Source organism: Perissodus microlepis, chromosome 10 (assembly GCF_051167445.1).
Source record: "Perissodus microlepis isolate ML-2025 ecotype Zambia chromosome 10, ASM5116744v1, whole genome shotgun sequence".
NCBI classification, from domain to species: domain Eukaryota; kingdom Metazoa; phylum Chordata; class Actinopteri; order Cichliformes; family Cichlidae; genus Perissodus; species Perissodus microlepis.
Genome location: NC_140470.1, coordinates 25,595,633 through 25,615,599, shown reverse-complemented (window position 1 = coordinate 25,615,599; position 19,967 = coordinate 25,595,633). Strand labels below are relative to the sequence as shown.

The 19,967-nt window shown below is 37.9% G+C and overlaps 1 protein-coding gene across 6 annotated transcripts in view; it reads left to right on the top strand.

Annotated features, from left to right (window-relative positions):
- ncam1a (neural cell adhesion molecule 1a) overlaps nucleotides 1-19,967 on the top strand; it is a 261,649-nt gene that overhangs the window by 206,636 nt on the left and 35,046 nt on the right. For 5 of the 6 annotated variants that reach the window (XM_084940836.1, XM_084940837.1, XM_084940839.1 and 2 more), the window contains 5 exons: nucleotides 1-151; nucleotides 5,521-5,705; nucleotides 6,320-6,416; nucleotides 8,799-8,966; nucleotides 12,312-12,437. In XM_084940836.1, the coding sequence (XP_084796962.1) occupies nucleotides 1-151; nucleotides 5,521-5,705; nucleotides 6,320-6,416; nucleotides 8,799-8,966; nucleotides 12,312-12,437 (727 nt within the window). Of the gene's footprint in view, nucleotides 152-5,520; nucleotides 5,706-6,319; nucleotides 6,417-8,798; nucleotides 8,967-12,311; nucleotides 12,438-14,021; nucleotides 14,037-16,675; nucleotides 16,724-19,755; nucleotides 19,759-19,967 lie in introns of all 6 variants that reach the window. The other variant, XM_084940841.1, reaches the window with a different exon arrangement.

Below are 19,967 nucleotides of genomic sequence, written 5' to 3'. Positions count from 1 at the left end.
AGCCTTGATAGAAATGTGGTGGTGCGCAGTCATGCACGGGTGTCCTCTCTCACCTTGAAAAATGTCCAGTTCACATATGCTGGACAGTACCTCTGCACCGCCAGCAACTCCATCGGCCAGGACGCCCGGCACATGTACCTGGAAGTCCGCTGTAAGTCACAAAACTCTGCCTGGCCGCACGCTCCAGTGGTTTATCTTTGCTGTCAACACAGATAACCATAAGTTTGCACTGTTATATGTACAAATATGAAACTGATAAGAGCTGCTGTTGCTGCTGACATCTGCTTAATAAAATGTCATCGTTTTAACGTTTCATTTTAGTCTGTTGGAAACGGGGTAGGAGTAGTGTCTAAAAGAATTATTTTATGGAAACTCTGTTGCTACATTTATCTTTTATAAGTTGTTGCATCAGCCAAAAAACAGTCTTCAAAGAGCATGATAAAAGTGTTAGTTACTATTGTTAAATTAAGAAAATCTGTTAACTGTGATACAGTATACTGATTTATCAGGCAGTGAAGGTCAGTTTGTTCCTGCAGTAATTCATTTCTTTCCATATATGGAGCCCAGATGTTTTTTTTTTCAACTTGTCTGTGCTCAGGCACTGGATCTTTTTTTTCTCTGTCTCCAAAAATGGTTTCTGACAGCACCTAGAGAACTTTCTCGGGTTTTGTTCTTTAGCTGATGGTTTTAGCTGTAGGCAAGGAAATCTATAGCACTAGCAATTTAACAATAAGAGCAAGAGAGCATGTCTCTCCAGTCAAGAATAACTTGATACTCGTGACATCGATTTAAACCACTGCTGCCTTGTGGCTGCCTTGCATGTGGAAATCTTTTTCTCATCTTCCACAGATATTTCCCCTCATATGCATGTTTAATGCTTATTCGAAAAGGTGTCTGTAGATGGAAGGTCTCAGTGTGACACCAAAACCTTGAGCTGGTTTCACAAAGAGAGGATAGAAAAGCATTCAGACATTAAAGAGGTAATGTGTGCTGTCAGGTGTAGCAAACATTAGATAAACTGTGCTTGGTTTGTCTAACATTACTTCATTATTATTTAATTTATACCAAGCTGTTGACAGTATCAATTTTCAATTCAGTTTTATTTATACAGTGCCAAATCACAACAACAGTCGCCTTAAGGCACTTTATTTTGTAAGGTAGACCCTACAATAACAGATACAGAGAAAAACCCAACAATCATATGACCCCCTATGAGCAAGCACTTTGGTGACAGTGGGAAGGAAAAACTCCCTTTTGGCAGGAAGAAACCTCCAACAGAACCAGGCTCAGGGAGGGGCGGGGCCATCTGCTGCGACCGGTTGGGGTGAGAGAAGGAAGACAGGATAAAGACATGGTGTGGAAGAGAGCCAGAGATTAATAACAAGTATGATTCAATGCGGAGAGGTCTGTTAGCACATAGTGAGTGAGAAAGGTGACCAATGTTATCACAGATAGTAACAAGATCAGTTAAAGTCCTTAAGGGTGAGGGTATCATCTTCAAGCCCATTCTCAAATTAGCTGATGCATCAAAAATGACTTAACAGCACAAAATCCAGCTTGTATATCAGCGTTATCAGAATTCTCTTGAAACAAAAGCAAACTTCCATATGTCTAAATTTAAAAGAACATTCTTATAACATTGTGTCGTAAGTGTTTTTAAATGTACTACAGCAGTTACAGGTAATTAAGAACAACTCTTAGAGCTCTCTCTCAATCATCACTGGTGCAGTCCAGTTTTAGTATCAGCTTGTTAAGTAATCAGGTATCAACCCTGCTTTTGGATCCTAGTTCTTACTGATGTCTTTTTAATATGCATCTTCTTTTATTTGATATGAAGAAGCCTCTAAAAACAATCTATGGTCATTGTCAGCCTCTCTGGCTTTCCATTAGCACTACTCATGTGCAGTGTCCCTTTAAGCTCAGTTTTTAAAAACCTTACAATGTAGCTACAGCCCATTGGCTCACAGTTTGCCACACACGAAGAATCAATCAGAGGCGAACTAAGATTTCAGTTCAGAATCATCCAGAGCGCACAGCAGCATATTAATGACTAACCTCGTGTTGTGGATGGATCATCTCAGATGTTCTCTTGACTGAAGTTTGGTCATTTTTCAGCATCTTCCTTCTGTCATATGGTTGCATTTGTCTCAGCCCATCAGGGACAGTCACATTACCTATGATGGAGAGTTAACATTCATCATCCATCTTGGCATGGTACCAGTCAAAAGGTACACTCAGGGGTACACAGCAGATTTTAAACTTCCCTTTATTTTTGAGCAACAGTATTTGAATATACTCTATAGCGTAGCTGACATTGTTTCACCTAGGACTAAAAATAAGTTAGATAAAACTGTTTCTGGATCTTAATCCTGGGCATTTTTCACATCTGTCTTTGCAGGACTGGACATGTTCTTTGAAGCTTGCAAGAAATGCTGTAAAGCCTAAATTGTACTTTCTGCAGCTGGTCAACCGTGAGAGTCTGTGACACTCCAAGTAAGGGTCAACAGTGCGAGACTGTTGACCCTTTTGATCTTTAGGGCGGTGTACCAAGAGAATTACAATTTCAACAAGTTGGATTTTTTTATATAGACACTACAAAGCTCCAATGTGCTATAGCACCAAGAAAAAACAAATGACCCTAATAGTACAGTGTATGTACCCTGGTGATGGTTTAATGCTCCATCAGCACCAAACTATAAACTAGTGCTTTGATGTGTATAAAATTATACTTGATCTCATTTTGACGCCTATCAAATGTTACTTAATAAACAAAAAAAAAAAGATAGAGCGAGAGAGAGGGAGGGAAATAAGGCCAATGGATGCTTAATTGGATTAATATGCCCTGTGCTCAGTGCGCTTGTAATTTGCTTAGAGATATAATCACAATTCAGCATTGATAGAGATGTTTAAAGGCTTGCTAGAGTAATCATCAAATTATCAGGTAGCTGATTTACTGTTGCCAAGCAATTATCGATAAGAAAAGGTGCTTTGTCGTGAGCACAGCTCTCACTCACTGTCCCCTCTATCACCGCTCACCCACTCACACAATGGAGACGTTATCGAAGCATGGAAGTTCCTATCTGCCTCACAGCATGATCCCATTAGCTAGGCTGAGCATGTCTAGGTTTGTTCCTGAAGGACTGATAGGAAAGTGTTAATGTCCTTTCTGTTTGACTTCCATTTTGTCAGAGATTGAAGTTTGTTTAACATGACTGTCTAATGAAAACACTTGTTTGAGCTTCAAGCAGGTCACCTGTTACATACTCTTTCTGATTCTCCTAGTCCTGCTGGATGGAGAATTAGAAATTGTAACTCTAGATTTTGCTTTTTATTACAGACTTATGCATGGCTTTTTTCCCCTGCGGTTGTTAACAGCTGAATATCAGCAAGCATGATGATATTTTAGTATTGAGGCTGCATAGAGCCATTGTTAGGTGCCTGTAGTTCTATTGAAGAATAACCCCTGCAATGGCCAATTATTCATTCAAGTTAGGATGTCCTGATAGCCAAAGACAAGCTAATTCACCTACTTGGTGTATGGGCATAAGACAGCATTTCTTTCTGCGATACTGATATTGATTACATATTGTATGAAACTGACAGATCAATAAGAGAAAGAAAAACGAATTCATACTACAGATTAATCCCCCAAAGAAGCTGAACAGGAAACACTTTGAATGTAAAACAGTTCAGGGGTTTTTGGTTGGGAGTTTTATGGAGTATTATTTCAGTGTTCCACTAAAAAAGACTAAATTCCTTCTAATAGTAATGCAGTCTTTATATTATGTGTAGTAAGTATTGCTGTTGCTGCCACTTTTGTATGACTGTACTAGTCATACAAATGTGACGCTGTCATCATTTTTGTATAACTATTGCATTTGTATGCACTTTGTTATATGATATCATTATGAGCACTGTGCAATCTATTTAATATACATGAGCTCTATGCAGTCTACTTGATATGTATGAACCCTATGTGGCAGATGCATTCCTCCTATGTTCACCTATACCAGGCTAGGAGCCTGCAGAAATCAAACAGGCAGGTTGCAGGCCCTATAGAGTCAATGAGACCAAAAGCAGCACTGACAGAAAGAGTGAGAATCTAATCAGAGCTGCAGGAGATGGAACATCTATTGACTCAGCCTTGTCCATCAATCCCAACCGCAGCATGCTGCAGACTTTTAAAGGATCTAGGGTCAGAAGTAAAGCCCTGGCAGTGTCAGGGGCCACTGCGTTTTACGGCACTCGTGACGCAAAGCATACTTCACTGAATTTAAAATCAATGCTCTGTGATTTGAGCAGGAGATTTTAAAAGGAAACAATGAAGGGAAGAATTAATTAACTTTACCGTTACCTTTACTCTTACTTGTCTGTTTTCCTGTCAAAAATTGGGGTGCAGTGTAACTGGTTTGGCTATATGGTATCAACTCATTTCAGGTAGGAAGTGAAAATAGCTTGGTCAAACTGTTGCTTGGTTTCAGTCGTTTATTTGATTTTTGCTGCATAATCCATAAGTATGCTGCAGGCACATATAAGATTAAAGAAATCAAAGAAAAATAATCTGGTCATCAAACCCCGAGCAGTGCTATTTCTTTAAACTAAGTGGTTGTGCTAATTTATAATTATTAGTTATAATGTTTTTTTTATTTGTAACACATTCATAAACTCTCTGAAGCATTTTCATGTCTTATAAAACCAGCACAAGTTGGCTGTAAAACATAAATGCATACCATAAAAGGCCTTGCATTCAATTTATAGATCACAACTAAAGCATTAGAATTCATTTAGCATCTGTTTACCATTCTGTAAAACTGTAGCTTTTGTCACCATTGCCACGAGTTCTTTCTTTCCCGTAGTGAGTGTGTTTTACATGTCTTTTTTCTGCTGCCATGAATTCTAAATCAAGTATTTTTACTGGTAGCCTTGATTAAAGCTGCTAGAAATGTGGAGAAGAGCTTCAAGGATGAAAGGAAATACTGCCATTCGTGACAAGATATAATGGCCATATCCAACTGACTGATACCGTTCTGTCCTTTAGACTTTTCAACAGAGCTTGGAGTTTTTATTATACCGCACATACTTAAAAATCAGTGCTGCTTTTTACAAGCAGATTCCTGTTGGATTCAATTTAGACTGTTGTAAAAGTGAACGTTTTACTCACATACAGCTGATTATATGCAGTATTTACATCTTGGCTGTTTCATCTTGCAGATATTTTGGGTCATTATTGTGCTGTTTGATGAATCCTACATCACCCAGAATGTCTTCCTTTGTTACTTCTGTTTTTCTCCCCATTGAGTATCCAGTACTACTTTCTGCACTACCTAATAATGCATCAGATGTGTAGTAAAGGAGTTTGTTCCACAGGTTTGTCAGTAATCTGCATAAATTTGGCCAACCATAAGAGTTGTTTTCTTTAACTTGTCAGATTCAGTTTATTTCCACTGAGTAATTTCAGTAAACCTTTGACAATCTGCTTATCTGTTTCAAGCATCCTCACTCCCCTGTCTGTTCCTTCAGATACTCCAAAGATCCTGGGTTCGGTGACAGTATATACATGGGAGGGAAACCCAGCCAACATCAGTTGTGAGGTGGAGGCTCATCCCGGAGCCTCGGTGGTTTGGTTCAGAGACGGCTTCCAGCTGCCCACTGCCAACAGCACTAATATGAAGATCTATAACACACCATCCATCAGCTACCTTGAGGTGTGCTGCATCTGTCTTCTTAATGCTGATTTCTACTGACATAAAGAGGCACAAAACACACAAACATGCTCTGTATATTTGACATATTTTGGCAGATTACTTAGAACGCAGCTCCATTTTTTTTTTATTGTTTTTGAGAAGTATCCAAAAACGCACACACAAAAAAACAGAGTCGTAGCTCACAAAAGGCTTTCTGTTTGTTACACAAGAATGAATTGTGGCTAATATAAGCCACTGTTTCAGTGAGATTAAAGAGTAACGTGAAAGATTGCATTAAAAGCTAACAAGTAGTTCCAGACCAACTTTAAATGGACTATAATTATAGGCCTAGTATTGAGCACACTCAACTGCTAGACACTGTGTTAATGAACCAATGGGTAATGATTAAAATCAAGAAATCTGTGCATCTGCATACCAACCAGGCTCCAGATCTAACACAAATGCTAAATAGCAGAAAAGCATTAAGTGAGACTACACCCTAATGATCTACACTGTGTTTAAGTTCATGCATATAGTCAGTCTTTTTTTCTTTCTTTTTTTTTTTTTGTTCACATCCAAAAACTTGAGACATAACCTGATATTTCTCAGTGTTTTTGTCTCTTTTTGTCTTTCAGATTACCCCTGATTCTCAAAACGACTTTGGCAGTTACAACTGCACAGCGACCAATGTGATGGGTTCTGAATCCAAGGAATTCCTTCTTATCCAAGCAGGTTTGTTAACCAGAAATTACTCCCATTTAGGTGAAATTTTTAGTGTCTTGGGGAAACAAAAGAAACACTCTAAATAATGAAATGACAAGACTTCACGTTTCCAGGCTGGCCAGTGTGTTTTATGCAGAAGTGAAATAAGAACTTCACAAACCACTGCCATGGACTGAATTTTAGAGTCATATTCCCAATATGGATCTAACCACCTAAAAGCAAATGGTTTGACAACTCACCAGTAAAACCAAGAGAAAGGTCAATCAGTTTATCAGTAAAATGTAAAAGTAATTTCTGAATGCAATCAGAAGTTACTTAAGGAAGCAAAGTTATAAAAAAAATCTCCATCAGAAGTTCTAGCAGAGCAGGAACAAATGGAACCACTGCTGTATGCAAGACAAGCGGTAATGAATGAGAAGTATGAATGAAAGATTTAGAATTTATGATGAACTAATTTATCTGCTTTGTCTGTATTTAGAGCAACAGCGCGCAGATCTGAAGCATCTACTTGTGAAAGTGTAGTCAGGATGGTGTGAATTGACTTCAGATGATTAAAAGACTTCTAGCAAAGATATGCGTGTATTGCCTGGATACAAATGAAAAGTGGCATTGTGTTTGTGTATGAGGAAGCACAAAGGCATCCTGCAGTATGAATAGGGAAGAAAAACAAACCAGGACTTGGAGACACTCAGAGCACAGGCTAGACAGGCAATGGAAGAAAATTGAAATCACAGCGGAACTGCCCTTTAAGTCTTATTTTCTCGCGTTAGCTTCATTTGGTATGCAAATTGGTTTGGACCCATTAGAAGTAGAAGGTCGCTCAGGACCTTGTCTAAATGCAGGGTGGTCAAATTAATTATGGTAACACCCTGTGCTGACATTGTGTAATATCCTGTAGGCTTTTTGAGGTATTTTTTGTAATTTGCTGCATAACTCGTCTGTATGCCTAAAGTGACTGCTTCCAAACAGAGTTATCCTAAAAAGAACCCTGTGAATAAGTCTCCACACCTTTTTTTCTGCAATTATGTCCGTGAGAACATTTTTGCATGTAATGTAAGGCAAAGAGCTCGACCAAACGAAGCTATTTGAGCCACGGTACTCAGTCCAGAAAAGGCATCATTAAAAAAATCATTGGGTAAGCAGATCCAGGACGCGTGCAGACATATGCAGATGAGCTTATAATTAGTTTAATCCCTCTTGACAGTGACATAGTCATCCCAGTTTTCTTTTTTTTAATTATCAGCAGATTGATATCAAAGAAGATTAACGTGCTTCAGCCTCGCTAGTGAACCTGTTTCATTGCAATGTTCATTACACCAAACAAATTAATTAATAATAACGTGGAATAATTGTTTAAACACATATCTTAATCATGATTTTAGTATGTGGCGGCGGTGGTATTGCTGGTAAAAAAGGTATTACAATGTCACCAAAGTCAAAAGACTTCATCCCCCTGGATCCATGTGGGGTTTTTCCAGTAAGGCGATACTCTGTGCATTGACCTGATCATTTTTCTGTATCTAGGTGTTTTACCTTGACATGAACATGCAACAAAAAGGCTAGAATAAAAGAAACTGTCACTTTTTAACCAGTGATTTACATGGGACACAAATAATAGACCAGTGTACCACAGAACTAATATACTGATTAGCATCGTAAAGGCTTCCCACTGAAAGATTAAAAACAGAATGACATCGTCCACAGAGGAAAGTTTCATTTTGTTATTAAATCAATCCCAGGTTGTACTGTCCCTGCAAACTTTGAGTACCGGGCACACAGTTAGCACGGCTGCAACTTGGTGTCATAATTGTTAATTAATGGATGTGAAGCATTTTCTCTTAAGTTTGATAACAAAGCCTCGCAAATGAAAACAGTTAATGCTGATGATGTCAGTGAGGACCTTTGTCATAGTACTCACAGAGGTGGGTGTGATTGTTATCTCAAGTGAGGACTGAAATTGCACTGTGGTAAATGCCATCCTATGTTTAGCCACAACGTGAGCACTTTTCCAGCATGCTAACATTTTTGTAGTAAGCTGAAATGAGTTTCATGAAAAGAGGGAAAGAGAGAGGATAGAGACGCAAATACAGCCAGAAATATAAAACCGCTATGATAAGAGCTGCTGCTGCTGCTAGATTTCAAATTAGTAGATTGAAGAAGAGTTTATGAAGCTCTGAAACCTATTTTAAATTAAGCAAACCGATTCCTAAAATTAAATATTCTTTTTCCCCACACTGCAGCAGAGCAAAGAACATAGTGTGCACAATGGAAGCTAAAAGCAGTTTATGAAAAGCTGTATTTTTTTATTTTTTATTTTTTTTGCTTTTTAAAAAGCTTTTGAAAACTGAAAAAAAAGTATTAACACATTATTTTCCCTGCTTGCCGTTGCAGAGGTGCCGTCATCGCCTGTAATTCAACAAGTGGAGCCTTTCTCAAGCACAGCAGTGGTAAAGTTTGAGGAGCCTGATTCAATGGGTGGAGTGCCAATTATCAAGTATAGAGTGGAATGGCGTTTGCCTGGCCAGGACTGGACTGGCAAGGAGGAAGATGTTGAGGATGGTGAGTCGGTCATAACGCAAACTAAATTTGCTGGATTATCCCTCCTTGTGTATAACAAGCACATGTAGAAGTGGTAGCCTTTACAAAAAATGCCATTATGGAAGTTTAGGACTCGTATAGCCTCATTTAGCCATTAGCAGGAGATTGAAAATGACTGCTGGGACAAAGATTTCTCTGTATGATTTAGGTTTGTTATGATTCCTGAGTAGTCATCTCTTCCGTACATTTCCCCTTAGAGCCCTGAAAAACATACTTTCAGTGAAGCGCAGTGGATGGAAGGGTTGTTATTTACCACTTTCCGTGTCGGCATCAGCTGCATCATCCACACCTTAGTACCACTTAGGCCACTTTAATTCTTAGCATCCAACTGATGCATCATACTTTAAGAGCCATCCTGAAGGAGAGGACTCTAAGAGTCCATCTTTGTCAGCAAATCTATGGAATTATTCATTTCTGCCTTGAGGTAAAAAAGGCTCAAGGCTTGAGATTTTCTTGTTAATCATAATATTTAAACATTAAACTCCAGGGTAATCCACTGTAAAGTTTGCGATGCAAGGAGAAACGCAGCACAGCGTTTCAGCTCCACGACTATTATGTGTTTATGGGTAGTTCCTACATGCCGAAAACAGTTCTGCGACAACATTTAATCCAAACATGACAGTAGCTGATGTCAAGAAGAGATGTGGAACACAGTATAGCCTAAATGACAGTCAGCTCCGACACTGACAAGCCCTAGATAATATCCCCGTCCCGCTGAGGGTTTGTGGCTCCTGCAAATCTGGATGGTTTTCGTCCTGTCTGCCACATGGGATGTATCAGTCAGTGGCTGACAGGCTGTGCTGTCAGCTCAAGGCCCATGAGCCGCCTGACATGTGAGCGTGTACACAAAACGAAATGCATGGACCCACACGCAAACAGTCAGTGTTGTCAGAAATATTTCATGCAGCTAGTTAAACCACTCTGTCTCTAATAAATCTGAGCAATTTTGAAACACACATGCTGTGAAAGTACCTTGCAAAACACATCGTAGTTCCTAAGATACTTGTAATATCATTTTTTTAAAGGTCTGGCTACTGAAGCTACAATATGCCATGAAGGGAGGCAGTATATTGTTACTGATACTGAATTATCAAGTGGCTGAACTGTGTCAATAAAAAGGCTTTTGTGTCTGTCACAGTACTGTGACCCAGAGCTGCCATCACATGTTTAAAAGCAGTACTGCCAGATATAGATACCACACCCATATCACTGTGGGTCCATGCTATATAGGTACTGATGCTGCTGTGTGCACACACATAAAACAGCCTTACTTCTATGCACTGTGTAAATATTTCTGCATGTACTAACAGATCATATGTAGCTTCATGCACTGTGTATCCATATAGTCTGTAGTAATTTCTTTGTAAATTTAAAATACTCACATTTGCTTTCCCATAATGCATAAAGTATACAGTGCAGAGTAGATCTTAATGGTAATCTACCTCAGTGTTTTTGATGGCGCGCAGTGGTTTTGGGGCCATGGAGCATTCAGTTCTATACATGAAAATACTCATTTTGTTTTTGGCTTTAGTTTGGGATTTATTGAAAATATATACGAGCTCGCACTATTGATAGGCTGATGTTACCGTGAATTCAAATAAGCATTAATTAAAAATACATCATTTTATGTATTTTTAATTATTGCACATTATTTACCTACCTTTTGACTGAAAATTATTAATACTAATCTGTACCTGGATATTATACATTTTTATAATTAAATCTAGTCACAAATCCTTAATACTAATAATCATTTTCTCAGATACCCAGTATCTGGATGTCCTTTTATATGTTTTTAACCAAATATTGAATTTTAGTCCTTACTGTTTATGGAAATAACAGTAAATTTATAAAGTGTATTTTTCACATTGTACACATAATTACAATATTAGTGCTGCAGTAATGTTGAAAGACACTGATTAAGATGCACCGGATTTAATAACGTTTTATTTGTGGAGAAAACCTTTTACATAAGCAGAGGCAACCAACATGCCCCCCCCCCCCAACAGGTATATTACTTTGGGCTGGCTGTAAAAATTTAATCTGACCATTAATGGACTCAGCAAAGACATCAGTTTTATGCTGCTGCTAAAAGCCCAGTTCTCAATTCATCTGCTCTAATGCTTGAAAGCTGTATTCATGCAGTTTCCCCGAGCAGCCTTATGCTCAGCTCTTTCTGCAAGTCTGTCTCACTGATACATAAATTTGAGACATAAATGGTCACAGTAATAGAGAGATGTTTCTCAGTTGGTTTTCACAGCCTAAATTTGTTCTCATCCATGAAATTACTATTCTTTGTATAGCACACTGCGAGATCAGCCAACTCAGTTTTATAACAAATGTCAAGACCGTGAATGTGTATCGTGACTGAAATCTCAACTGTTCCTTGGAAGGAACAACGTGACTGTCAAAAGCAAATTTTAAACTTAAAAAAAATCTTAAAACTGAGTTTTAGAAAGTAATTATTTTATAAGATGTATTACACTTGAATGTAGATTATTGAATATAGATTGCTGTTGTTGGGAGATTATTGGTTATATCAATGGAATTTACCCACAAAAATGGCATTTAAAGATCATTGTAATGGCCTTTTTTTAAAAAAAATAATACACCTGAGACCTCTTGTATAACAATAGATCTTTGATTCCCCCCAACAATAGAACCTGAAATATAAAATCACAGAGCCCCTCTGCAATTACAATTTATGCCCTTCTTGGGATTTGTTTTTCACATATACAATTAAAATTAATAACCCCTCTATTGGTCATTGTGGTTGCTGTTTGTGTGCAACTGAGTCATTGTTATAAACTCATTAAAATTGTAGTTCACCTGTGGGGTCCTGGCATCAAGTGTCAACAAAAAGCTTTCAGCATGGAATTACTGTCTCGGTTTTTTGTAGTTCCAAGGTTTCATGTAGGAAATAGTCTTCTCCTAATATGGATCAGGCCACAGCAGGCATCCCGCTGAATCATTCTGAGCAACTTAAAGGAGAAATACCCCATTTTTATTATATTGTGGTGAGCTTAAGCGAAAGGAGGAGACAGAGATCTCTACTTTGGGAAGCGGAGCAAAGTGTGAGTGTAAAAAACAAAATGAAAACAATCTTGAATGGGTGGACTAGTGCATTAGTCTACTGCGGCCTATGAGAAGGTAAGTAGCACGCAGGCAGCCACACTGACCAACCTCACATAAATTAGTAAAAGCCAACATGATTGGGTCACATATGAAATGTTCCCAGAGTCTCAGTTCTGAATTCCTTGGGTCACTGTACACCTTTATGGAATAACACCACCTTGCCTCCAACAGACATGACCGGGATCACCATCACTAATTTGAAACCAGAAACTACATACGAGGTCAGGATGTCCGCCATCAATGGGAAAGGTGAAGGCGAGAGCAGCCAGGCCAGCACTTTCAAGACTGAGCCAGTCCGTAAGTACTCCCCTCGCTTCTTGCTCCTGCTCTAAGTGCTCCTCTGACCCAAATGCTTTGAACCTAATGCCGTAGCTCACTCCGCTGCCTCCCCGTGTCTAGCTGTGCCCAGATGCTTTCACCCTTACGTTCCTCTATTCTCATGCCAAGCCCCCAGCACAATCCTTTTCCATCCAGGCCAGAAGAAACGATAACTCACGACGACGCCGTCACTCCATGATCCAACTTTGTTAATAGGGTTAACGATGCAATGTGTAACCTACCTCTCCTTCATCACCCAGCACTTTTACGTACCTCTTTTTTTGGTGAATGTTTGCAGCGTGTAAGTCTGAATGAACCCTCGTCTTCATAGCCCACAGCTCAGGTGATTTACTGAAAGCTTTCTGCAAAGTACGTGCACATTCTTAAAGCTGATTTATACTTCAGTGTGAAGGAGTGTTGTCTCTGTATTTATAGTTCAGTGACAGCATGCATTTTTAATGTAGCAGCCACACGTCGAGTCCTGCTGAGAATTGTTTATATTTTCTGATAGTGATGGCAGAGCATGATGAATTACTGGATATTTTAGAAGGTCAAGAACATTTTCTATTTAACGGTGTTAAAGCGGGTTTGGTTGATATTCTGGACATATTTGTCATTGCCCTTGGTGCTTCCTATATATCACAGCTTAGTTAGTTAGACATATGGGGCAAACTTTACATCAAAGAGCAGGTATGTGACACTTGTCATCACCAGGATGTGTCGGCCTGACATGAAATGTGACTTTGAGTTTATTTTTGTCACATGCTTCTCACTGAAGTATAAATTGGGCCAGATAGTAGTGTAAATACGCGTACATTCTGCATTTTGATTCTCTTTCAAATCCAAATCATATAGCAAAAATGATCCAGTAACTGCTGTTTAACATGATAACAAGTGATTGCACATTGTAACATAGTAAAAAATAATAAGGATGTAAATTCACGGGAGAGGAAACAGAGCTTTTTATCAGTCAGCACTTCAAACCAAGGTCAGGAATAAATCTTTGTCTTATTTTGTGCCTGCCTTCATGTCACACTTCCATTTGTGTGCTTCTTCACCCCCCCCTTTAGAAATAGCTCCTCACCATCCTCTTATTTTGCTTGCAGTAAAAAAAAAAGAAATCTCTTCCATGTGTTCATTATGCTTATTTTGGAAACCCTTTTAACTTGAAGTTCAGCTCAGACGTTACAAAAATTGACTAAAATTTGATGGAGGGATCATATTAGATGCTGTAATCAGTTTGTTATATTGCATCAGAGTGGGGGGGTTATCAGCCGCTCCAGATTCCTTACCTTAATCGACACCTTGAAGTCATTAAAAGTATTTTCTACTGTAGTTGCTGATACAGTACCAGTATTATCAACTGTAAAACAGAGAGAAGCAGAACTTTCTGTGAACAGAATACTCAGTAAGGCACAATAGACAGTGGGTTAACGATTTGACAGGGCAGCTGGCCTCTTTCATTGATCATATTTCTCATTTCATTGTGTTTTTTTCTTCTCTTTGTTTTATTGTTTTCTCATCTGGTTTTTCATCTGTTCTCTATTCCATTGGACTTCTCAGGGTATTCTGTCACAAGTAAGTTTCTGTCCTCCATGTCTTGGCCGCTTTATATTCGTCTGCATTTTGTCTCCATCCTCCCGTTGTATTTTACCCTCACCGTTCTCTGTGTTAAAAAAAAATCTTGAGTGGTTACTAAATGATGCTACAGCCAACTGGATGTAAGAACTGATCACACAGTGTTCCACAGAATCATCATCCAGTGCCCCAGAACTATGAATTTTCTTTTTTCCCCCCAACCAATCAGCATTAGTTTTTTCTTCTTTTTTTTTTTCCTAATATGGCAAATGGAATACTTTTATGCAGTGTCAGGATCATTTTAGAGATATATGTGTGATGGTCTTAAAGAGCAGGTTGCTTTCTGCAACAGTCCTGCTTGTAATTCCTGTTGTTTTTTTTTAGTGTTTTTTGTCTCATGACGCCTTAAAGGTATGGTTTTTTTCTTTAAAAAAACACTATGTACTTCTGCATTGCAGTAGTTCAGTCAGGGAATGTTATATAAGGAATATACTCTCTTAAGACTATGACTTCGCCTAAATTAAAGACTATATATAGTTGCATTATCCGACGATGTATGGAATCATTTCTGGTAATTATTTTAAAAACCAGGTGTCTTTGCATATATTTTATGTATATTTCGGTCTTCAACTGCCCCAGATCTTTTGGGTTCCCATTCTTTTGATATTAGACGTTTTCAGACACAGAGATTAATATCTGGAAAGTAAGAAAATAAAAAAACTACTAGTTTGCAGTAGGTTCCTGGAGGAGGGAGGTGTAGCTTTCTTTGAGAAAAGACTGTGCTTACTGTTACACAGGAAGAGGTTTTAATATCTCGTATAATACAGAGACCCAGAAGCTCAATGCATTGTATCTTCCTTAATAGAAAAATACACACATACACACACAGAAAAACATTTCACCAGTTCACTTTATCTACAACCTTTAGAAGAATGTTGAAAAGTGAAAAAATACAACCAAATACTGAAACACTGCAGTGCAAGTAAATTTCAGCAGAAAAGTTTCCAGCCAGAACTAAAAAGTAGTGAAAACAGCTCGAAATGCTTGCCATTGCCATTTAAACACAATAGTGTTGAAATGTAAATTGGATTTGAACCTAGGACCTTTTTGTCCTGAGGCAATAGTGCTAACCACCAGTGCCTCATATTAAGAAGGTTCAGGGTTTGAATCCACCAGTCTGCTGGGACTTTTTTATGTGGAGTTTTCTTGTTCACCGTTTGGGTTCTTGAGTATTTTGGCTTCCTCCCACGGTCTAAGGACATTCTAAGTTGGCCGTAGTTGTGAATGTGATTGTGTGAATGGTTGTCGGTCTCTCTGTGTTCGCCCTGCGATCGATAGGCGACCTGTCCAGGGTGTACCCTGCCTCTCGCCCCAACGTATCCAGCTAATCGTGATTCTAAATTAGATAATCAGAAGAAAGATGGATAGATTTTCTGATTACATTTTCTTCAACCCAGTGCACTGACTTCATAGTACCACTGTCAAAAGCTTCAGTTCCAGAAGCATGACTGGGAAATGTGCAGCTGTTTACATTGTGTGTATGTTTTCTGCCGTATAATACTTTTAGGGACAAATAAGTTGCGTCTTTTTAAAAGAGAGTTAAAGAGAAGAATTTAATTAATTTGGTGTACAGAGTGTAATAGTGCTGTAGCGCCTAAGTGTTCGGGTGAGTGTGTGTGTCTGATTGTTGTGCTTATAATTTTGTTAAGCGAGTAATTGTATGTTGTTGCTGTAAAGAAAACAAAAGGCAGTTGCCATAGGTATAGTAAGAAATCAATATGACATGTTACAGTCACTACTGTACAAACAAGAATGCAGCTTTGGATCCTCAAAAGTCTTACAAGCGCTGCAAAATTTTGGTAAATCTGGCCATAATTTTGTTTTCATAAGAACTTAATTTAATGCTACAGGCCTGAGCTTTCAAAAGATAAAGGAGCATAATTTCTGTCAACTTATAAGAAGCCACGGTTTTGAACCCAGGGGGGCTGTCAAGACCTGAGCCCAGTATTTCAGGCAAGCAAATTCCAAATCTGTTTGCAAATATCTAAAATGCATGTATGCATGTAATGTGGGAGGAACCTAGGGAACCACAGTTGTGAACCATTTGGCTTCAGTTGGATCAGTGGGAGGACATGAACAAACCTATTCCTGTAAACTGCCTAAATGTTATGATTCTTAGTGTATTTGCAGCCCACTAGTTTACAATATCTAACACTTAGATGAATAGCTGTCAGTGGTTCTCAACAAGAAGAAATGATGTCTTAGCAAGCGCTCACATTTCCATTGCTGTTAAAGAGCAAAGATCTGAGCTTAGTGAGCATGTAAATGCTACTGGTTGAGCCAAAATTACACAGTAACTTTTGTGGCACAATGCACCCTGAGAGAACCAGTATATAATCAGTATGAAAATGTCAAATGGAAATATAAAATTGCATTTATTCATATCATTTCATGTCCATACTTAACACATTAATATGTCAAAACTCACTAGTTAGTATAGATGCAGAAATATAAGATTTGTCAGTGATCCAGACAAATTCTTTATGACCAAGAGACAAAAAGAAACAGTCCCATCCTTGAGGTTTTTTTTTTCTGTTGAGGACTCCAGCGCCTCTCATTTTGTTTTCACCATCTTTCAGTTTCATCAGAGATACCACCCCCTATTGCTGCCACCAGTATGGCCCGTAGTGAGTATGCCAGTCCAGCAGTGTGCGCTGTGTCTCTTTACCTCTCTTACCTGCTTGGCATTGCATCTAGTTTTCATTTATATTTGTTGTGGGTCATAGGAGGGCTCAGAATCCCTCTACAGAGTGAAAATTGACAAAGAAATCTAATAACTTTGCTAATTGTCTCAAATACTTAAAAATTTAGATTTTTACTAACACTTAAAGGTTAACCATCTGACATAGTGTTGTGTTTGCAGAATTAACACAACTTGCCTGTTCATTAATATTCAAAATTAGATTCTTGAGACCGTTGTTGTGCAGTTGGAATATATGAGTTTGTTTTACCAGGCCTGCTTTATCTACTGAGCCACTTACTTTGACAGGTGTAGAGGATACTTACTGTAGTTTAATTGCTATTTGTAGAGGTATCATGCTAACACCTTAGTATAAAGTTAGGTGGTTTATAGAAAACTCATAACACTACATCATACAAATTGTTTATGCTATTATTTGCTATAAACATTAAGGTAGTAGGGTCCATGCTAACACCTCATACTCTGTTTGTGTCATAACAGAATACTGCAATTTCCATACTTTTACTGAGTAAAAACATTCGTAATTTAAGCAAATTCTAGTATACTTACATATTTAGTTGATCTTAAAGTAGATTCAGTGAACATATATTTTGCACCATTTTTTCTCCTAAAAACAAAGCTAAACATCAAATCAGCGTATGTTCAATGTGCCATTTGTTCACCCTAACGGGCATGGCTGCTAATGACAAATGAAAGCTAATTTTCAGATGTGTCTGTTTATTTGTAAAAAAAATCAGAAGCGTGCAAAAAAAGGGAAGGCACCCGCCCAAAAAATGATCACGCAATTTACTATTAAGATCTTACATACTGAGGAGCTATTAAAGTCACATGGACTGTCCCTCATTATATAACTCCTGTCTTGTAATTTACACTAAGATAATGTGTATTTTTATCTTATAATGAGGAGTTGCAATTGAACAAGCACAGCTTTTAGGGTGCAGTAAATATATATATATATATATATATATATATATATATATATATATATATATATATATATATATATATATATATATATATATATATATATATATATATATGTTTGGTATTCCCTAGTATATCCTAAATGCAACACTTCATGGAAAGTAGCCATTCCAAGAGCCATTGTTGCAATTCCTATTTCCACAGTCTGTCCTCAATATACAGCATTGTAGACCTTATTAAAATTTGTCACTAGATATTGAAAGCTATTTCTGGTTCTTACCCTGTTATCTGTTTAGGTGAGACACAGCATATAGTTAAGCTGATCTGACAGTTGTTAAAGTACAGTTTGGTTGGTCCTGCAGCGTTGTTACATTCACAGCTGAACGAACCATGAGGAGCCATTCTTTAAAATGACAGAAGGATATCTGTCTTTTCGGTGAATCTTTCAGTTGTTTCATCCACTCAATTTAATCACAACTTGTTTTCTCCCAGATCGCTCATGAGTTGAATCCTCCCCTTAGTGTGCATTCACTCCATTTCTGTCTGAAAAGCCAGACAGCAGCGTGTTAACAGCATCTCAAAATCATCCTTCATGCATTGACTGGCTACGCCAGAGCATGGATAGCCACTGCCAATTGTTCTTTATCTGACTGGGACTGAAAGCTGTGACTAAGTAGGAAGCGGAGACCAGGATTTTCTAATGAATGTTTTAAGGGAATGGACCAAAAATAACTTCTTCCACAAATACTTTTTGTGAATACTTAGCCCGTTTTCTGAAAAACAAGAAAAAGAGAGATCGCTGACACTGATCAACAAAGCCCAAGCAGACCCGGGTTGAGGTTTTTAACGTTATTGTGTGCAGTAAAATTTTAACCAATAGCACTGCTAAGTGACTAACCTGTCTGACTGCTTATTGCTGTCATTTGTGGTTTTCACAGACCTTAAAACGTCATTTTGGTTAACAGTGTGCAGTGTGTAAAGAAGCATAACATGTGTGTTTGGTCACTGGAGTAATTGCTGTAAGTGTAGTTGCTCCTTTTAAGCTCCTGATGTATGATGTGTCTGCTGTGTGAGATCTGTATGTCTCAATATTGTTCTTAATGAGTCTTTCCTTTTCGACACACCATTTTAATAACATTTGTCTAATGCAGTTGTGGCTATTCATTAGCTTGAAATAGGATGCAGCTGATGGCAGTGTATCTGCTCAGTGCTTTTACAAATGCATTCCTCAGAACAAATGCCACATATGCTTTTTTAGATTGTTGTAGAACTTATTTCTTCAGATTTTTCATGTGTTCCTATTGTTGTCTGCTGTGTTGTGTATCATACTTAGTTGGCATGGTTTTATTCCCAAAGCTGCAGAGTTTCCTCTGTTTTCATTTAAGCTCTATTGTTACCGGAAAAACACAACAACAACTAAAATTGATTTGAATTGATTTTAAAATTGATTTTCTGTTCGACATGTCATTTATTTTCAAAGACAATCAGCCCTACTAGAATGGGTACAAGTTAAAATTCAGATCTGGCCAAATTGTTACCAAAATAAATAACAGAGGAAAGAAAAATGCCAGAGGAAAAGCTGTCAACTGGATGCATGAGGCAATTCTGGGTGTATAGTTTTGGCTGAGTCTTCAATATCTTTATTAGTTTATTTGTTTGGTTATTTACTGATATTCTCAGTGTTGTTAACAGCCATAACTAAATATCCAGTACCTCATATATTCAATAACATATTTTTTATATGTTCAAAAACTTCCGTTTATCAATTTACAATTTGTTTTTGTTGTTCTGTTTTGTCATTATGTCTTTAACATTCTTGTTTTTGTTTTTTTATTATTATTTTGACATGTTTTCATCATTTCAAAATGTTTTGTATGTTTCCCATATGCCCCCCACCTGTCCCTGCTACCCCCACACTTTCCCTCTTTTTCTTCTTCTATGTTATCCTTTCAACCATTCATGTCCGTGGCATCATGTGACTTTGTCATGTGGCTCTTGCATGGTGCTGATGATGTCGTCTTCGCTGACCAACAGAAGGTAAATTTCCTTTGTTTAGTTCGAGACCATTACATCAGCAATAATCATGCGCAAGGCCTTTGTTAAATTAGGCTCATAGAAGAGGCATTAAAACATTTTCAGTTTTATTCATTTAGCCATTTAATTCATCTACGAGCCATTATGTAATTAAGTAACAAACATTCACTAACCATGACTTTCATAATCAAAGCGATTACTAATAATAATAA